At 42.4% G+C, this 17791-nt stretch overlaps 1 protein-coding gene across 1 annotated transcript in view; it reads left to right on the top strand.

Annotated features, from left to right (window-relative positions):
* The first annotated feature begins 5012 nt into the window (after positions 1-5012).
* LOC149286610 (leucine--tRNA ligase, mitochondrial-like) overlaps positions 5013-17791 on the top strand; it is a 54357-nt gene continuing 41578 nt past the window's right edge. Inside the window, exons 1-3 of the mRNA XM_089493829.1 lie at positions 5013-5132; positions 5849-5977; positions 16818-16909. Coding sequence (XP_089349955.1) covers positions 5879-5977; positions 16818-16909 — 191 coding nt within the window. The 5' untranslated portion in view covers positions 5013-5132; positions 5849-5878. The remainder of the gene's footprint in view (positions 5133-5848; positions 5978-16817; positions 16910-17791) is intronic.

The raw sequence follows: 17791 nt of genomic DNA, 5'->3' as shown, positions 1-17791 counted from the left end.
CTGAAGTTAGGATGAAGGTCACGCTCGCGCCTGTATATGACGTCACGTCGCTAGACTGCAGCACGCTCTCGGCTGACTTTCTACAGGAAACGCCGAACACAAGTGTTTTTAAAGCGGCGGACCGGCGGGTAAGCGTACCGCAGGACTGATGGGTTCGCCTATTTTGCCCTATATCGAAGACGGTGCCTGGTATAGTAACGTAAGCAGCGAAAGGCTGGTTTATGTGAAAAAATGTATTAAACGGTAACTATCAGATTATTCAGATAAAGTAGCCTTTCGTTGGTTGCATTTTGTAGCTTGTGATTGTTACATTTTTGAGAACTTATACATAGCTGGAAAAACTGTAAATAATTCCAATATTAACTGGCAGTAATTTTACCTGTTAATTAAAAAACCTATATAGGCTATTTTTTGTTTATATGGCATTCTAACGCATGCATTTACAGTGTAGCCAATTTTTACAATGTTATTCATGAAAATTAAATGAAGTACATCTTTAATGGGCTACCTCCTTAACAAAAAGTGTCGTGTGTATTTACACTCCTGTCAATGGGGCAGCAATCTGTATAATCAACACATCTTATTTTAAAGCATTTTCACCTGTAAATAAAGCAATGCTTTTCATTCCTCTTTTGTTTTTTAACTTTTGGATTCATTATGGGGGGGGGGGGGGGGTGCCATGGAGCTGGAAGTACATTTATCCATAGTTTCAGTTGATATGGATCAGTATGTAAACATATGAGAAGCAACATGACACCACAAACGCTCACATCCAGCCACTCATACTAACAAAGCCACTCGACACTAACTCTCACAACCACACACACTCACATACATGTAGACACACAACTCACTTAAGCTGATAAGTCTCAGCCTGACTTCAATGCAGCTCACACACAGTGTGATGTTGTGTTACCCATTGAACCCCTTACCTCTTTATCCCTATAAATCTTTATCTCTTTTAAATTTTAAATTTATTCCTTTATCAATGCAAATATGAGCCTCCTGTCTTGCAATAAAATTCCAATTATTCGGTCGAGTCTAGAATAATTCTGTAATCCCGGGCGTGTCCTGCAAAACCATAGGTGTATTGAAGTGATTTCTTGTCCCCATGGCAACCTAGCCTCTGGGGTTTGTCAATCCTTGAATTAAGGTGTAACATCTGGGGCACTGGCTGTTAATGAACTGTCTCTAATTGCGTGTTACCTTACCCTTTCACTTCAGTTGCTCTGCTAAATAACAGGCTGGGTCTTCTGCATGTACAGAGGTGTTTATTCCCAGACTCTCAATGCATCTACCTCTGTTTTTCGCCGTTCATGATGGAATGGAGTTTGCTCCAATCTAGCACAATAGCCTGCTAGAGAGGAAAACACAACATCAGGTTAATAGGGGCAGAGCATCTTTGCACTCTGACCTTGTGTTACTCTACAGGTCAAGGAGAGATGGGATGTACTAATATTAAACGCACAGAAATGTACACAATAGCATGTTAATTTAACCACAAATAAGCCAAGCAACCCATGAAAATTACAGAGGTTGCCCAGGTTTGGATAAATACCGGTAATGCTTTTATTGCTCTTAGACCTTATGATGTTGGGAGATGTGTAATAACATGAGCTTGCATAATTGAAAGGGTTCATTGACCATCACAGCATACTTCGGATTATTCAGAGTTTTGTTTATCGCATTAAATATTAATATACTATTTTTTATTCAGATGCAGGTCTTTATTTCATCACTTATTTATTGGCCCTCATGAGAAAAGTCCCATGATTTGTTTAAGGTAGTATTGAAAAATAACTTAACTATCTTTCATTATTACCGTACTTAATATAGTTTTCTGTAGCAGTGTACAATGTGATGTAAAAAAAAGAATATTTAAAGAGTCAGACATACTAGGAAGTCTTGCTTGCTTGCGCTTATGACATCAATTAAAATAAGACCCTGATACCAGGGAAGCCTAATGACCAGTGTTATGATAGGCTTCCATGAAGCCGTGTGCTTTCAAGGAACTCTTGCATGTTTGACCCTTGAAGGGAGGCTAACGGAGTGGCAAATAACCTACTATAGCGTAGGTGCTGCATGACAAATTTTATAGGCAGGAATAGGTAAAACATTGGAACAATAATATTAACAAATAAGTACAAGGAGAATCCATAATTTTAATACCCATGTCAATTATTGGCTTTCGGGTCAAGGGGCAACTATCTATTAAGGATTTTAGAATGACACATTTGTGACATAGGTTACGCCGCTGTAATCTATGAGGACTCTATCACGTTTGTATAAAGCGCTCTCAAATCTCTAAACCATTGTTAGGATTACATGATAAGCATGTCTGATCTCATCAACTGTGCAATAAGTTATATGAAAATATAATTTGATGGCAGATTACAAAAATGGCTCATCTGCTCTGAACCAAAAAGCCCTTTAAAGTATTGCATTTTGATTCACAGGAGGATGAATAGACAAGTCAAAAGGTGTTGAGAGTCACTGTAGCAAGACCGCAATGGTCTGCCAGGCTCCATCATCCACCTCCCTTAAAAAAATGCTGGCGGAAGTCTCAGGTAATTTGTATCAGAATGCCTTTGTTAGCTACACTATGAGTATTGGGACGCCTGACCATTACACCAACATGAACATTTATGACATTGCATTCTAAAGACATAGGCATTAATATGTAACAGCTTCCACTCTTCTGGGAAGGCTTTCCACAAGATTTTGGAGTGTTTCTGTGAGAGGTTTTGTCAGTTAATCTAGTAAAACATTTGTGAGGTCAGTCACTAATGGTGGAAGAGAAGGCCTGGCTCACAATCTCTGTTCCACTTCATCCCAGAGGTGTTCGATGTGGTTGAGGTCAGGGCTCTGCGTGGGCCAATCTCATCCAATGATATTTGGGCTTTGCTTTGTAGAAAAGGGCCTTCCCCAAACTGTTAGAAGCATAGCATTGTCTTGGTATGCTGAAGCTTTAAGATTTCCCTTCAATGGTAGTAAGGGGTCTAGCCCAACCCCTGGAAAACAGGATCATACCATTATCCATCCTCCACCAAACTTCAGTTAGCACAATGCAGTCAGACAGGTAACATTCTCCAGGCGTCCACCAAACCCAGACTCGCCCATCAGACTGCAAACAGAGAGGCATGATTCGTCACTCCACAGAGCCCGTTTCCACCGCTGCAGAGTCTGCGCTTGGCGTACTTGGTGATGCAAGGTATGCATGCAGCTGCTCGGCTATGGAAACCCATTCCATAAAGCCCTCGCTGCTCGGTTTTTGAGCTGATATTAACCTCAGTGGAAGTTTCAAACTCTTCAGCTATGGAATCAGCAGAGCATTGGTGACTTATAACCCCCATGTGCTGAAGCACTCTGGCCCCCTCTGTGACTTTATGTGGTCTTCTGTTTCGTGGCTGAGTTGCTGCTGTTTCTTAAACACTTCCACTTTCCAATAATACCACTTATAGTTGAATGTGGAATATCTAGCAGGGATGAAATTTCACGAGCTGACTTATTGCAATCCTGTCACACTACCATGGTTGAATTCATTGAGCTCCTCACAATGACCATTTGTAAAAAAATAAATAAATTGTAAATACAAACTGCATGGCTAGGTGCTTGATTATATACGCATGTGGGAATGGGTCTATTTAAAAAAAAAAAAACTAAATTCAGCAATTAAGAGGTGTTTTTTTAATACTTTTGTCCATATGGTTTAATATTCTTATTTAGCAACATACACACCTACGAGTCACCAGCAGAGAGCTGTTCGGTTTGTTAATTTATTGTAAGGAGTTTGCTCACTCTCATATAGTGTCCAACTAGAACTTTTATTTTCCAAAATTGAGATAAGTCTCTAAAGGTAAGGTACATACATAAGATGTTTTGGTGTAGAAGAAGGTGGAGCTGCTCTTGCAGTCTTAGTCTGTTAGGCAGTTGAGAGGGAATGAGGCCCAATGTGAAGGGGCTTTTTGGTTGAGGTTGACATTTTCTTTACATTATAATGCAAATTTGTTGAGTGTGACCATTTGGTTTATTCACTACACATTGAGCTATAGATGGTGCTGCTAGATGAAAAATGTATACCTCACAATTTTTTTAATGTGTGGCTTGAGGCGGTGCTCTGAAACCTCTTCAGCTATCTACTGAGTAATCAGAATGTGTGCATTATAGTTTATAAACACACATTTCTACTGTTTGATACACTTTATTGGCATTCATGACTAAAGAACTCCTATCCAGTGAACATTCAGAGCTCTTAAAAACGATGGACAAGGACGATATGGACCCCAAAGAGACACTGCCCCTCCTAAAAGGGAATATTTAGGAAAGCGTGGTGTTTCTCTTACAAGGATGGCTTACTTTGTGCGTGATGCATAATTTAAAATCTAAAATAGGATTCAAAGTTGCACTTCGGGTTACTTACAATGCACTCTTCAATATCATGTCATGTAATTCTGTAAAGCTTTTTGACATTTAACCATCTGGTTATTACCCTACTGCGACCAAGTGTATTGTTGGTAAAGCCAAGAGATTTTTTCCAATTATCATTTTGGATTTTTAATGAGTTCATTTAAAATTAGCATCTGTTTAGCAATTACTTAGGTTTTTTTCCGGAACCATAGTCAGATCCATTGTAAGGCATATAGATACCTACGCTTTAGAACTTTAGCAACGTAAATGTATAAAATGACAAAAGTCCCATCTTTCTTCATTATGTTTTTCTGGTTTGCTTTTAGAATCATAAGCATTTAATAACATCCCAAGATGTTTTGCCATGTAATATCTGCTCATTCCTAATAAAATACGGTACTTTTTTTTTTTTTTTCTTTTACTTGGATTAATTTCTGAAATCATTAGCATTTTTTTTTTCTTCAATTTTCAGTAAATCCATTTAATAAAGAATGGGTCCTTCTCTTTTGAGCCGTGGTGTATGTACCTCCTGCTTAAGGGTAAGGCTGCACATGCTTACGTTGCCTAAGAAATGGAAGCTGACAACACACTTGGGAGCTTTAAGAAACATTTATAGTGAGACAGGAAAATGGGAGAAAGAGTATGGACTGGAGACCAGAAAAAAGGTGGAAAATTGGTGGCGTCTCAAAATAAAGGATCGATTCACTACCATCAGTGAAGTCGATGTAAGTATTTATGCAGCATGCCATAAACAATATATATATCACTGAAAATTGTCATATACATATTTTTTCTGTTTGTTCCTGTTTTATTATAAGGAAATCATCTGCAGTCAAAAATGTGGCCTGATTGTCTTTCAGGATAAGTGCTCATGCACATAAACCACTCTAAAACACATTATGCTTTAGTAGTGTTAGTAGAAAGTACATTAAAAATCACAGCAACAACTGAAAATTAAAATAGAATGCAGGACAACTGTCATTTTAAAGGGACACAGTGATCTTTATGTTTCATCTTGCCAATTTCACTCCAGCGTAGCCAAACCTCTCCAACTCCATTGTTTCATTCTTGGTTATTTTCCTCCAACTGCCAGGATAATAGTGATAAGAGGATAAAAAAAGTGTAAAACACATGTGCCAAAAACATCTCCCTGTTCACAATATACTAGCCTCCTGTCGGCTCCATCAATGGTTTGGGGAATGCTGTAGGTAGGGGCCTGTTAATATGTATTGGGGGAAAGTGATGCCATTGATTTAAGTGGGATACATTCCTGTCACTGATTGGCTGTTCCAAGTAGCCAGCTGTGGCAAGAATGGTCAGATTACAGAGAAGGGCAACAGCTAAGTCTTCTGTGTCAGGTAAAAAAGGCTGCAATAAAAGAATGTATATTAAAGCACTCTTCTTCATTGTGTTGAAACCCAAATGTTTTTTTGTTTTGTAGACATCAAAGCCAAAGTTTTATGTGTTATCCATGTTCCCATACCCCTCAGGAAAACTCCACATGGGTCATGTTCGGGTGTACACAATAAGTGATACAGTAGCCAGATTCCAGAAGATGAGAGGCATGCAGGTAATGTATGACTTACAAGCAGGCATGTCTGGCTCAGCGCAAGAGAGGAGCTGGGATTTTACTAAATCAAAACTAGTCAAAACATTAAAATTATATACTGCAATTAGTCTTATTGTAACTATATTTGTAATTATAATTGTGCTATAGAATCTGCTGGTGCAATATAAATACTTTTTTTTTAAGGAGAATCAGAATACCTATTTTAGGTTCAGCAACATCCCTTGAGTACAGCAGTAACTCGCGTACATCACCGGTGCTTTCAACCATTTGCTTTAGTATAAACAGAGTAGGTCATTGGCCATTAGCCACGCTGTGCCTCCCCTCACTGAAGTAAATAAATGCAGAAACATGCAACACCGCCATACAACAAACTTCTCTATCTATGTAATGCCTTGTCCCAGTGGCAATTGAGATATAACCTTGTTTTTTTTATTTTTTTATTTAATTTTCACAAATCAGCAGGGGAAGGGACAAGCAGTCACTGAAACCATTTTAACTTGTTAGTAGCATTTACAGACTAATGGGAGTTGGAATGTGAGGCAGAAGGTGACAATTAGTACAGGCAGAGATTGATGCTCATTGCTCATCTACCATACTGCAAAATAATAAAGTGTATTTTAATGCAGAAGATTTACTGTTGTGGGTGGATTGTAGGAACTGCAAGTCGCAGGAGTTTTTCATTTTCTATATTTAGGGTGGCATTGTCAAAGAAGATATCCCTTAGGATTTTCAGTTCGAATTCCTGAAAGGTGTGGGTCTTCCCAGTTCCGCATTTCTTGTACAGCACGTACGTGTTGAGTGCTTTGATGGAATATACTGCCTGAAGTGCGATGCTTGAAGTTAGCGCTCATTGAGAAATGGTGTTCTTAACACCCTAAACATTTGTGCTAGTCTGCTATATGTTGTAAATAAAAGTAAATGTTGTTTGGGCCAGGGACTCCTCAACAGCAACATTCTGCTCAATATTTGGTCAACCAGGTCAATATCCGATGCTGTCAGAGTGGCTTTGTTAGTCATCTGACTCGGCAAGAACGGAGTACTCTTGTTCAGTGCTGTAGACCTGCTCCATTTTAATTAAAAAAGAAAAAAAAAAACCTCCCTTACCTACACTGCCTACCCCATTCACTAAATACTAATACACTAAAACATATATCATTTGTTTCCCTTGATTCCTAAAACCCACTACACAATCCTCAGCTCCATCTAACCACCCACCAAAGTAAGCTAACGCTCACAGATCACAAAGATGGAGGAGACAGAACATCTGCAGTAATGGTCAAACGATCGCTGTGATTGGTCAGCTAATAATGTTTTAGTGTTCTTTTTTTGCTTGGGTTTTTAGGCTCAATGTTCTTTTTTTATTTAAGTGTATAAAGTCATATAACCTGGATCCTGAATGAATTGTTCGAAATAGTTTTTCCAGTTTCTAATTGTTTAGCGATTTGTTCTTTTTGTTTCTTCAGACACGCAAGCGAGAGAGCAATTTAGTAACATTGCATTCTGTCGTTCAATAAAATCTCCATGTTTTAGGTGTGTCGGTGGGGTAACAAACATTCAGTCCACATTGGACTAGATTGTGTTAGATCCTTTTCAAGGCTGCTAATTTCCCACCAGCTTCTAAATTGTCAATTTTGTAATTATCAACCTCACACATCTCCTGCTCTCTTTGCATTTGTCTCAGCAGACACCACCACATGGTCACAGTGGCCATGTAGCATGTCTCTATTCTTGATGCTCAGAGGTTGCACACCCCTAAGCCTGGCTCTCAGTATACTGGCAATTAGGATTACAGTTATAAACAAAAAATAATTATTTGAGTACATGTATTTTATTAACCCCAGTGTAACTGCTTAAAATCTCCTGTATCCCCAGGTCATTGAAATTCTTATTTTTGTGTAGTTTATTCAATTCTGCAGAGAATATTTGCTTTTAATACTGAAATACATGGAATAACGAATGAACTTTGTCTCTCTTGCTCAATGTATTATCTGTTCATACTTGACTTTCAATCATATTTGATGGGGATTAAGGCGCTTAGAGACTTTACGCTAGCCTCTTAAGCTGCTTTGGTGAAGAACAGGAATAGCTTAATTTTATTCTTCGTAAGAGTCAGGAAAAAATATGAAGAAAATGGTACATTAATTTATATTTGCTGATTTGTTCATGACTGTGACTAGATAGATACAAAGTTAATTTGTTATAGCTGGAAACTAACAGGCCAACAATGAATAGTTCTTAAGCTCACTGTTTTAATTTATTCAGACCGGTCATGTTTCTTATAGGCATTTGAATATAAACAAGCAAATGTTCCAAAGATAAACATTGTTCCTGTCCTGACAGCCAATCATGCATTTTATTAATCAAAATTAATACAGTAGGCAAACTTTATTTAACTTCCCTTTTTCCCTAAAAACAGTTTCATTTGTTCTACTGTCCTGACCATTGTCCTCAGTCATGTGATATTTTGGGTCACTTTCTCAACTCAAACACTGACACTGAGTTGACTGTAATGCTACAGATGTCCATTCCTCCATAGATGACAGACTATCCGGCCTGGTGATTAATACTGAACCATTCTATGTTTACCACAAGCAGTCTGACGAGAGGTCTGAGTGTTTGTCTCGTAGACTGGGCTAATATAACAGAACACGTAGAAATGTCTAGTATGCATCAGCCTGAAAACATTGTTAGGGAAAACCTTGAAAGATCTTAAAATAGGAACCAGCACATTACTTCAAATAACACATTTTTAATCTGATACTAGTAATACAAAGCTATGAGAAGCAATCCTTTTCAGGCATGGGCATAGGAACCGGGGGGGGGGGAGGGGGGGCCAGATCCCCCCCAGTAACTCATGCGGGGGGGACCGATAATGAAGAAATCCCCCCCAGGGCCGTAGGAACACCCCCCCCATAGAAACACCGCAAATGCGGCCCGCGAGACCTCGAGGTGTGGCCCGCGTAAGATCGGCAGCCAGGGCAACCGATCTTACGCGGTCCGCACCTCGAGCCCTGCTACAAGAGCCCTGCTACTTACCTGTGGGAGGGTCTTCTGTACTGCACAGAGGAAGTGGAACCCAGCGTGACATCCCATCCTGCTTCCTTTGTGCAGTACCAGAGAACGCAGAGGGAGGCCGCGCCCCCTGCTGAAGTCTGTGAGCGGCATCGAGGAGCTGCAGTGCAGGTAAGGGTGTGGGGAGGGTCTTTGAATCAGTATGCGTGACTGAGGGAATGAATCTGTGAATGAATGAGTGTGTGATAGCATGGATGTGTAAGTGCTGGAACCTAGGCATGATGGGACTGTGATTGCTGTTAGCAGTCACACTCCTATCATGCCAAATCAGCCAGTACATGCTGAAACCTAGCTAGCTGCCCCCCTTGTGTATTGATGCTGCCAGCAATATGGGGTCTGCACATCACTTACAGCCACCCTGTACCAGCATGTACTGGCTGCCTAATTTTTTTTGTCCAATTGTGGTGTGTTACCTACTTTTATAAAAATGTGAGTTTTTATTATTATTTTTAAAGGTGGGGGGTCATTTTCGGTTTTGGCTAAGTGAACCGTGAATGAGTCCTGAATTTGTATTCACAAAACTCTCTAGGCCCAGAAATCAGTGAGAGGAAAAGTAAAGGTTTTGTGTCATTTACTTTATTTTAATCTGTATATTTTATTAAAGGCCATATTTTCTCACAGTGAAAAATGAGTGTGGCCTGCGCACGTATACAATTCTGATGAAGTAGCCCACTGCAGAAAAAACTTGGACACCCCTGGGGTAGACGGTGAGAAGGGGTGGGTAGGGAGAGGGTAGCTAGTGAGAAGGGGGGGTAGGGAGAGGGTAGCTAGTGAGAAGGGGGGGAGGGAGAGGGTAGCTAGTGAGAAGGGGGGAGGGAGAGGGTAGCTAGTGAGAAGGGGGGGAGAGGGTAGCTAGTGAGAAGGGGAGGGAGAGGGTAGCTAGTGAGAAGGGGGTAGGGAGAGGGTAGCTAGTGAGAAGGGGGGTAGGGAGAGGGTAGCTAGTGAGAAGGGGGGGTAGGGAGAGGGTAGCTAGTGAGAAGGGGGGTAGGAAGAGGGTAGCTGGTGAGAAGGGGGCGGTAGGGAGAGGGTAGCTAGTGAGAAGGGGGCGGTAGGGAGAGGGTAGCTGGTGGGGAGGGGAGGGAGAGGGTAGCTAGTGAGAAGGGGGTAGGGAGAGGGTAGCTAGTGAGAAGGGGGGTAGGGAGAGGGTAGCTAGTGAGAAGGGGGGTAGGGAGAGGGTAGCTGGTGAGAAGGGGGGTAGGGAGAGGGTAGCTGGTGAGAAGGGGGGTAGGGAGAGGGTAGCTGGTGAGAAGGGGGCGGTAGGGAGAAGGTAGCTGGTGAGAAGGGGGCGGTAGGGAGAAGGTAGCTGGTGAGAAGGGGGCGGTAGGGAGAAGGTAGCTGGTGAGAAGGGGGCGGTAGGGAGAGGGTAGCTGGTGAGAAGGGGGCGGTAGGGAGAGGGTAGCTGGTGAGAAGGGGCGGTAGGGAGAGGGTAGCTGGTGAGAAGGGGGCGGTAGGGAGAGGGTAGCTGGTGAGAAGGGGGCAGTAGGGAGAGGGTAGATAGTGTGAGAGATGGGGAGAAATTGGGGATCTTATGGGGGAAAATGATGTCCCCTCCTACGCCCATGTTCTCAGGGGCAACAGAAGAATTACTTGAATATTTATGGGGAGAACCAAGACATGTTAGCTGAGCACCATAAATATAAATTTTAGGGTTTTAAGCGCTGTCTTCTAGGGCCATAAGCCTCAGGAACACAAATTTGCAGGAAACAGTGTGACTTATTTGTAAGTGCACAGATCAAACACCCAAAAGCCTAGTGTGACGGAAGCCTCCATCACTGGGGCCACTGGAGAAGCCTGACTGCCAGCCTCCTCCCTATTGACTATGGGCCCTGGGTTTGTAAAGACTTCTGTGGCTACCCTCAGCAGTATCCTCTCATCACTGGCTGAGGGGATTATCTCCAGCAGACAGCCAGGATCTGCCACCAGGGAGTGACCACCATTCTTTGATGTTTAATGTTGTATAAATCAGTCTCCCCCCCCTATTGTATTGTTAATCCCGTTACTGCCCCTGTTGTCTCTGAGAGGCAGATTAAGGGGGCGGTTTGTGTCCCAATATCTTGTTTTATGTTAATGTGTGTTTTGCTGGATATATCCAGCTCTGTGTGTCTAAAATAAATCAGTCTTCGTTTGGTTTTACCCTACACTGAGTCTCGGCTAGTGACTGGGGAACCGGGGAAAGTGTGTTGTCCCAGGCTAAGGGAGCACAAGACAGCGGAGGTAGTCGGTCGGACAAGCCAGCTCCGTGACATTGGTGGCAAGCGGCGGGATTTCTTCTTAGTCTGAGGGACACTTACTTTCTACCGGGATTGACCGACAGGACGACAGACTTCGGTCGCCTTGGCAAGGACATGGATGTGGTATCCGAATTCCAGGGACTGCTGCGGGTCATCCTCTCCTGCTACACCACTGCTTTACCTACAGAACAATACCAGAACCTGAGGCAAGTGGTTCGACGGTCAGTATGGCAGAGGGCTGTTATACGCCGGGGTCGGTGTCTTCCAAGCTCCGAACAAAAGATTAGAGACCAGCGGGAACTACGGATGTCTTTCCTGGGACAGCAACCCCAGGAGCAATGGGTATCCGAATTGGACAAGCTGGTCCAACAGGAGGTAGAGCTGGAAGATCACTATAGGGCTCTGCAGTGGTATACAGAGCAAGCATATTGGGGAACTGCGAAAGATTGTTCTCCAGAGGGCTATGACTTTGGTGGCCCTGGATTATTATGGGATAGTCTTCAGGAGGATCCGGACTTCGGCAGTACAGCGGAGTGGCGGATTGAGGACATCCGGGATTTCAGGGAGTGGGACCTCCCAGATACCCTAGGACTTAAAGGTGATTTAGACTTTTTAATTACGCAGGAGTGGGAACTGGAGAAGGCGTATAAAAAACTGTTTGACCGCGTTCAACAGAATGCCCCAGTGTCCAGGGATTGTGTGGATTTTGTGGATGTGATTGAGTGGTCAGCTGAGGATGTTGACCCAGGTGGGGTGGATGGGACTGCGGTCTCCACCCCTGAGTCAGAGGGATACTGGGCAGCTAATCCAGATCCGATACTGGAGCTGTGCGACTGTGCTCCACAACCAGATCCAGAGATTGTGGATCTAACTGATTTTACATCTGAGGATGTTAACCCAAGAGGGGTGGATAACACTGCGGTCTCCACACCGGGGGCCTCAGAATGCTGGGCAGTCTGCCCAGATCTCTTAGTCCCAGCTGAAGAGCTGGCAACAGGGCAGAGCGCTGCTGGCTTCTGCCCCACACCTGCAATGACTACAGGGATCCAGGGAGATGTGGCAGCCGGCCCTTCTCCCCAGCGGCAGCTCACATGTCCGGGAGCGGAGGAACTTGTTTTTCCTCCCCAGCGGCAGTGGGAGGAACCGAGAGATGTGACAGCCGGTCCATCTTCCCAGCGGCAGCTCACATGTCCGGGAGCAGAGGAACCGGCCCTCCCTCCCCAGCGGCAGGCCGACCCACAAGATTCCCTAACCCCAGCTGAAGTGCTGGCAACCAGGCAGAGCATCGCTGGCCTCTGCCCAGCACCTACCAAAGCTGCAGGAGTTCAGGGAGATACAGCGGCCGACCCACCCCCCCAGCAGCAGAACCTAATTCCAGGACCGGATCAACCGGAACTCCCTCCTCAATGGCAACAGGAGCACCAGGGAGGGGATGCAGGCGGCATCACTCCCCAGCGGTACCCGGGAGATGGCGCAGCCGGCCCATCTCCCCAGCAGCAGCAGGAGCACCAATTTTGGGAGGGCATTAATGGGCCAAATAAACTGACCCCGTTTGGGGTCTCATCCTATATCAGTCCAATTCGAAGGGGGGAGAATTGTGACGGAAGCCTCCATCACTGGGGCCACTGGAGAAGCCTGACTGCCAGCCTCCTCCCTATTGACTATGGGCCCTGGGTTTGTAAAGACTTCTGTGGCTACCCCCAACAGTATCCTCTCATCACTGGCTGAGGGGATTATCTCCAGCAGACAGCCAGGATCTGCCACCAGGGAGTGACCACCATTCTTTGATGTTTAATGTTGTATAAATCAGTCTCCCCCCCTATTGTATTGTTAATCCCGTTACTGCCCCTGTTGTCTCTGAGAGGCAGATTAAGGGGGCGGTTTGTGTCCCAATATCTTGTTTTATGTTAATGTGTGTTTTGCTGGATATATCCAGCTCTGTGTGTCTAAAATAAATCAGTCTTCGTTTGGTTTTACCCTACACTGAGTCTCGGCTAGTGACTGGGGAACCGGGGAAAGTGTGTTGTCCCAGGCTAAGGGAGCACAAGACAGCGGAGGTAGTCGGTCGGACAAGCCAGCTCCGTGACACCTAGCTCCCGTTTAAAGCCCTTTCTAGTTAGCTACTCACTTCACTCCCCTGCCACACTTGGATATTCTTCATGGCCTCTCCTTGCCCTAGGAGCACAAAGCCACTTCCTCTCCTCACGACTGTCTCTCTGGTCGTCAGGCTCCAGGGAGTTTTATTGCCTAACAATTATGCCTGATGTTGGCTTCAGTAATTAAAGACCTAGACTGGATCCTGAAAACCCAGCTTGGCATCCAGTCTGCTACAATACTAGAGTTTGTACATTGGCCCACCCTGCTCTCTAAATGGTCCACCCCAAGGGCCCATATGAAATTTGCACATAATCTGCCAAAAATACTCACAGAACATCAGCCCTGGGGCTGTACGGTGTCATAATAAATATACATATACACTATGTAAATGCTGTAAACTGTAGGATTTGGGGACATTACAGAACCACATTATTGCCAAGATTTCTCATTTTCTCTCAATAAGCCTTTCTTATTATTGTTCTATATAGGAGCATTATATTCTGCAGCACTGTACAGCAGGTGGACAGGACATAATAAGTAGTGCATAACATAACAATTTGTTTTACAGAAACTAGCTGTAAGGAGGACCCTGCTCAAAAGAGTTTACAATCTAGAAATAATTGTGGACTTTCTTACAAACAAAACATATTTGAAAAAAAATATGCTACCAATGGTTATTTTTCTTTACATTGCATTAGATTTCTTTACATTATGCTTTGTGTAGGCTGCAAGTCTATTCCTGTTTTTTCATAACTTGGAAAGAAATAATGCATAATGTTGAGGCTTTTCTGTTTATTTTTTTGTCTCTAGAGGTTAAAGTGAGACATGCAGTTCCACTGTCAACCACTCAGCCCATGAGGCCTGTTCTGTTAATTGGCCTGTCAGAATGTTTGGGCTTTTCAACTTGCTATGTGTTTCATTAAGCAGGCTTTTGCATGTTTTTCTGAAAATAGGCTCGATACTAGTCATTGATAAACCTAGTATATAACACTGAAGCTATTCTGTTGGGTGTCAACAATACTTTCTTCTCAGGCTTGTATTGTACATCTATTTAGGGTTTACCAAAATAAGCAACACGGATTGGGAGAGTGGTCATCAGGTATGCCAGATTATGTTCTCCAACTAAATATAGGTGCCTGTGGTATTATCTAATCAACAGTTGGGCAGCTGAGCAAACTAACAACAGCTAATGTTGCTGTCACTAATTACAAAATCAAGTACAGGCAGATAGCACATAGGATTCAATATAAATGTATTATGAAAAGTTGTCCCGAAGTTAGCTTTCTTGAAGATGGTTTGTAGCTATAAGGAGTAGAACACCAATTGGATGCAATTGCAGCATTGCTCCAAACCAGAATCCGTATGGATTGTATGTTTTCGTACCTGTTTATTACAGGTGACGATAGCAGATAAGAACATTTCAGCCCATCTAGACTATTTAATTTTACTATATAAACTCATACCTTGCTGACCATGCTCGTCACAGAAAAACATAGGGTTAAGGACCAATGATGTGCCTGGCACATCATTGGTTTAAGTGACTGCTTTATTTGCTCAAACAGTGTTGGTGCAATGCCTTGATATTGAGGTATTCAGCAACGCCAAAAAAGGTTGCGGGGGACCTGTGTGATCACTCTCAGGAGCGGTCACATTTGCCATAGTCAATATAGGAGTGGCCAGTTCCTTAAAAAAGAGCTTAGGAAGCAATCCTTGATTGCCTCCTAAGCCTGATGCTGAAATGCCTCAATATGGACGCATTCAGCAACAAATGGGGCACATCATTTTCTTCTGCTCCTGGAAGCAATAACAAGCGCCCGTATTGAGAACCATCCTGCCTCGCACAAGATGGTGGTGCCCAATAAAAAGTAACCCAGAAGGTCTGTCCAGGAACTGTAAGCTCCCCTTACAGGTTGATTAGATGTACTGCAGCTTTCTTCTCAGAGTAATGGAGTATACAAACTAAAACTTTACCTTCTGCACTGACGCTCTGACAACATCCCAAGGTCCCACAAAGTGTTCAGCCAATGCCTGAATCTCCCTCTGCTATTTCTGGCCGCATAGACTCCCACGCCCTCAGACACACACCCACCATGCAGCAAGTATGAGCTGTATGGAAACACATCTCCTCCAGGCTCTGCACAGCATATGTGTTCCAAGCCTCATTTTTCCTGATTCCTGAGGTAGAAATTTTCATTGGAGGATTATTTAAACCAACTGTTCCTGTGCCTGTGATAGTGCCTTGTGCATTTGGCTGTGTCCTGTGTATTTGTGATTTTGGTTCTTACCTTGGCCACCTGACCATCCTGTTTGTCTCATGTCCTTGACCCAGCTAGTTTTTAGGTAATCTGACCTTGGCATTGGATTTTGACTACGATTCAGATTCTGCATTTTGTGTTTCTAGTCTGCTCCGCTACCTCATTCTTTCTACTATTCCCGAACTGGGTTTTGACAATTGCCTACTATGTTCCTGCACCGCTTGTCTTCCTGTCGTGACATGGAGCCCAGCTTACTAAGCACTGTGATCAATAAAAAAAAAAAATTAAAATGTAACAATAAGAAATACCCCATTGATGTCACCATAAGAGCTGGAACAAACTGTGAAGGAAAAAATTTCTGCTGTACTTCACAAGAATCAAAGGATGGAATGTGTTAAAATACCGACATTTTAAATACCTTGGGGTGTCTAATTTAAATATATGGTTTGATGGAGAAAAATTTAAAGGACAGCTTTAAAGATGTGCCAAATGAGACATAGGCACAGGATGACCAGATGTCAAATTTGGAGTTGAAAAATGCACACCTCCAAAATGTGGCCTTTCAGCTCCCAAACCCGATATGTATGGTTGATATCGCTGTACTCGGGAGATATTTCTGAACATATATTGTGTTGTTTATATACCAGGAGTTGAGGTACAATGTGTGTGTGGGTGGAATGACTACCAGGATCTTTGACAAAGTTTAGTGGTAGAATTAGTGCATACCAGCATTTAAAATATGGGATGTCTGGTTTTCAACAATATATGGCCTACTTCAAAGATGTCTCAATTAGGACATGGGCGCAGGATGACCAGGTTTGGAAAAAGAAAATTTGAAATAGCAATACACTCTATTGTTTTTTCTAAACTTTTATTATGTTGTTTAAAAGTAAATAAGATTATATTTTCCAATTAAGGATGTCTAAAGAAATCTCTTCTTGTCCTGAAAAAAAAAAAAAAGGCTTTGGTGACAAAGGGTACAAAATCTTAAACAGTTCTGTGTTAAGGATAACCGTATGAGTATCCCATACATATTTCATTTCACTCACTGTAATAACTTCTATCTCTTTACCTGTGAGGCTGTTCCATTTCAATTTATCCACCACCCTCTCAGTAAAGTAAAACTTCCTTACATCATATTAGGGGTACTGTCATCTTTACTGGCTGCTTTCCTTTGTCTATTAGGTTATTAATCCAATGGGGTGGGATTCATTTGGACTCCCTGCTGAAAATGCTGCAATTGAACACGGATCAAAGCCGCATATCTGGACAGACAGGTATGAAAGACATCCATCGTATGTTTATTAGGGTATACTCCTGCACATGTTGACCTTGTGTGATGCTTCCATGTGCTTTAAACTGTTGTTAGTTGTTCTGTTAGATATACCTTGGTTTGTTCCATTACAGTTACACTAGATATCTGAAGAAGCAGACTTATGGTATGGCATTGCCACACGCATCTGATTTTCAGACATTCATCAATCTGTATTAAAAATCGCTGGGCTCAAATCTTAAATTAAACCTACTGGTTTTCAGCTGTCACTTTCCGTTTTGCTTCAAAGTTCTACCAAACAGCAAGACTTTTGTAAACCAATATAAATGTCAGTGGTTAAAAGTAGCCCATTTCTGTACAATTAGCCTAAACCTGCAAAGGCCTTTGACCAATTCTGATGTGCAATACTTAATATGTGTTTATTAAAATGTTATATATATTTTTTTTCGATCAGATGGATGCTGTCTTACTTACCATACCATGCATCAGTAGAAATAACAGCAAGAGTTGCATGGATTAAATGCCGTAGCTACACAATAAATAGCATTTTATTTCCAATGCACAAGACACATCAAATATGTATGCCACTAGCTAATTTCATGTTAAAAAAAAAATAAAAAAATCTAGCAGATTTGGAAAAACATTCTGTGATTTGTATATTTAGGACAATAACAGAATTACAGCCCAGGTATTGACATCTCCTCGTAAAACAAAGGAACGATGCTGACTGTGTTTATCATTGTCAGATTATAAAAGACATAGACTATAATGAATCATCATGTTCATTATTTTTTCTAATCTGAGTGTGGTTCATTTACATTGTTCATCTGCATATGAATAGCCTCGCTACCATGCAATTTACTTATATAATACATACGAGTGCATC

Source organism: Sceloporus occidentalis, unplaced genomic scaffold (genome assembly GCF_023333645.1).
Source record: "Sceloporus occidentalis isolate IW3139 unplaced genomic scaffold, rSceOcc1.0.p SCAF_67, whole genome shotgun sequence".
NCBI lineage: Eukaryota > Metazoa > Chordata > Lepidosauria > Squamata > Phrynosomatidae > Sceloporus > Sceloporus occidentalis.
The sequence above is the reverse complement of the archived record's forward strand: the minus strand, read 5'-3'. Positions and strand labels throughout refer to the sequence as shown.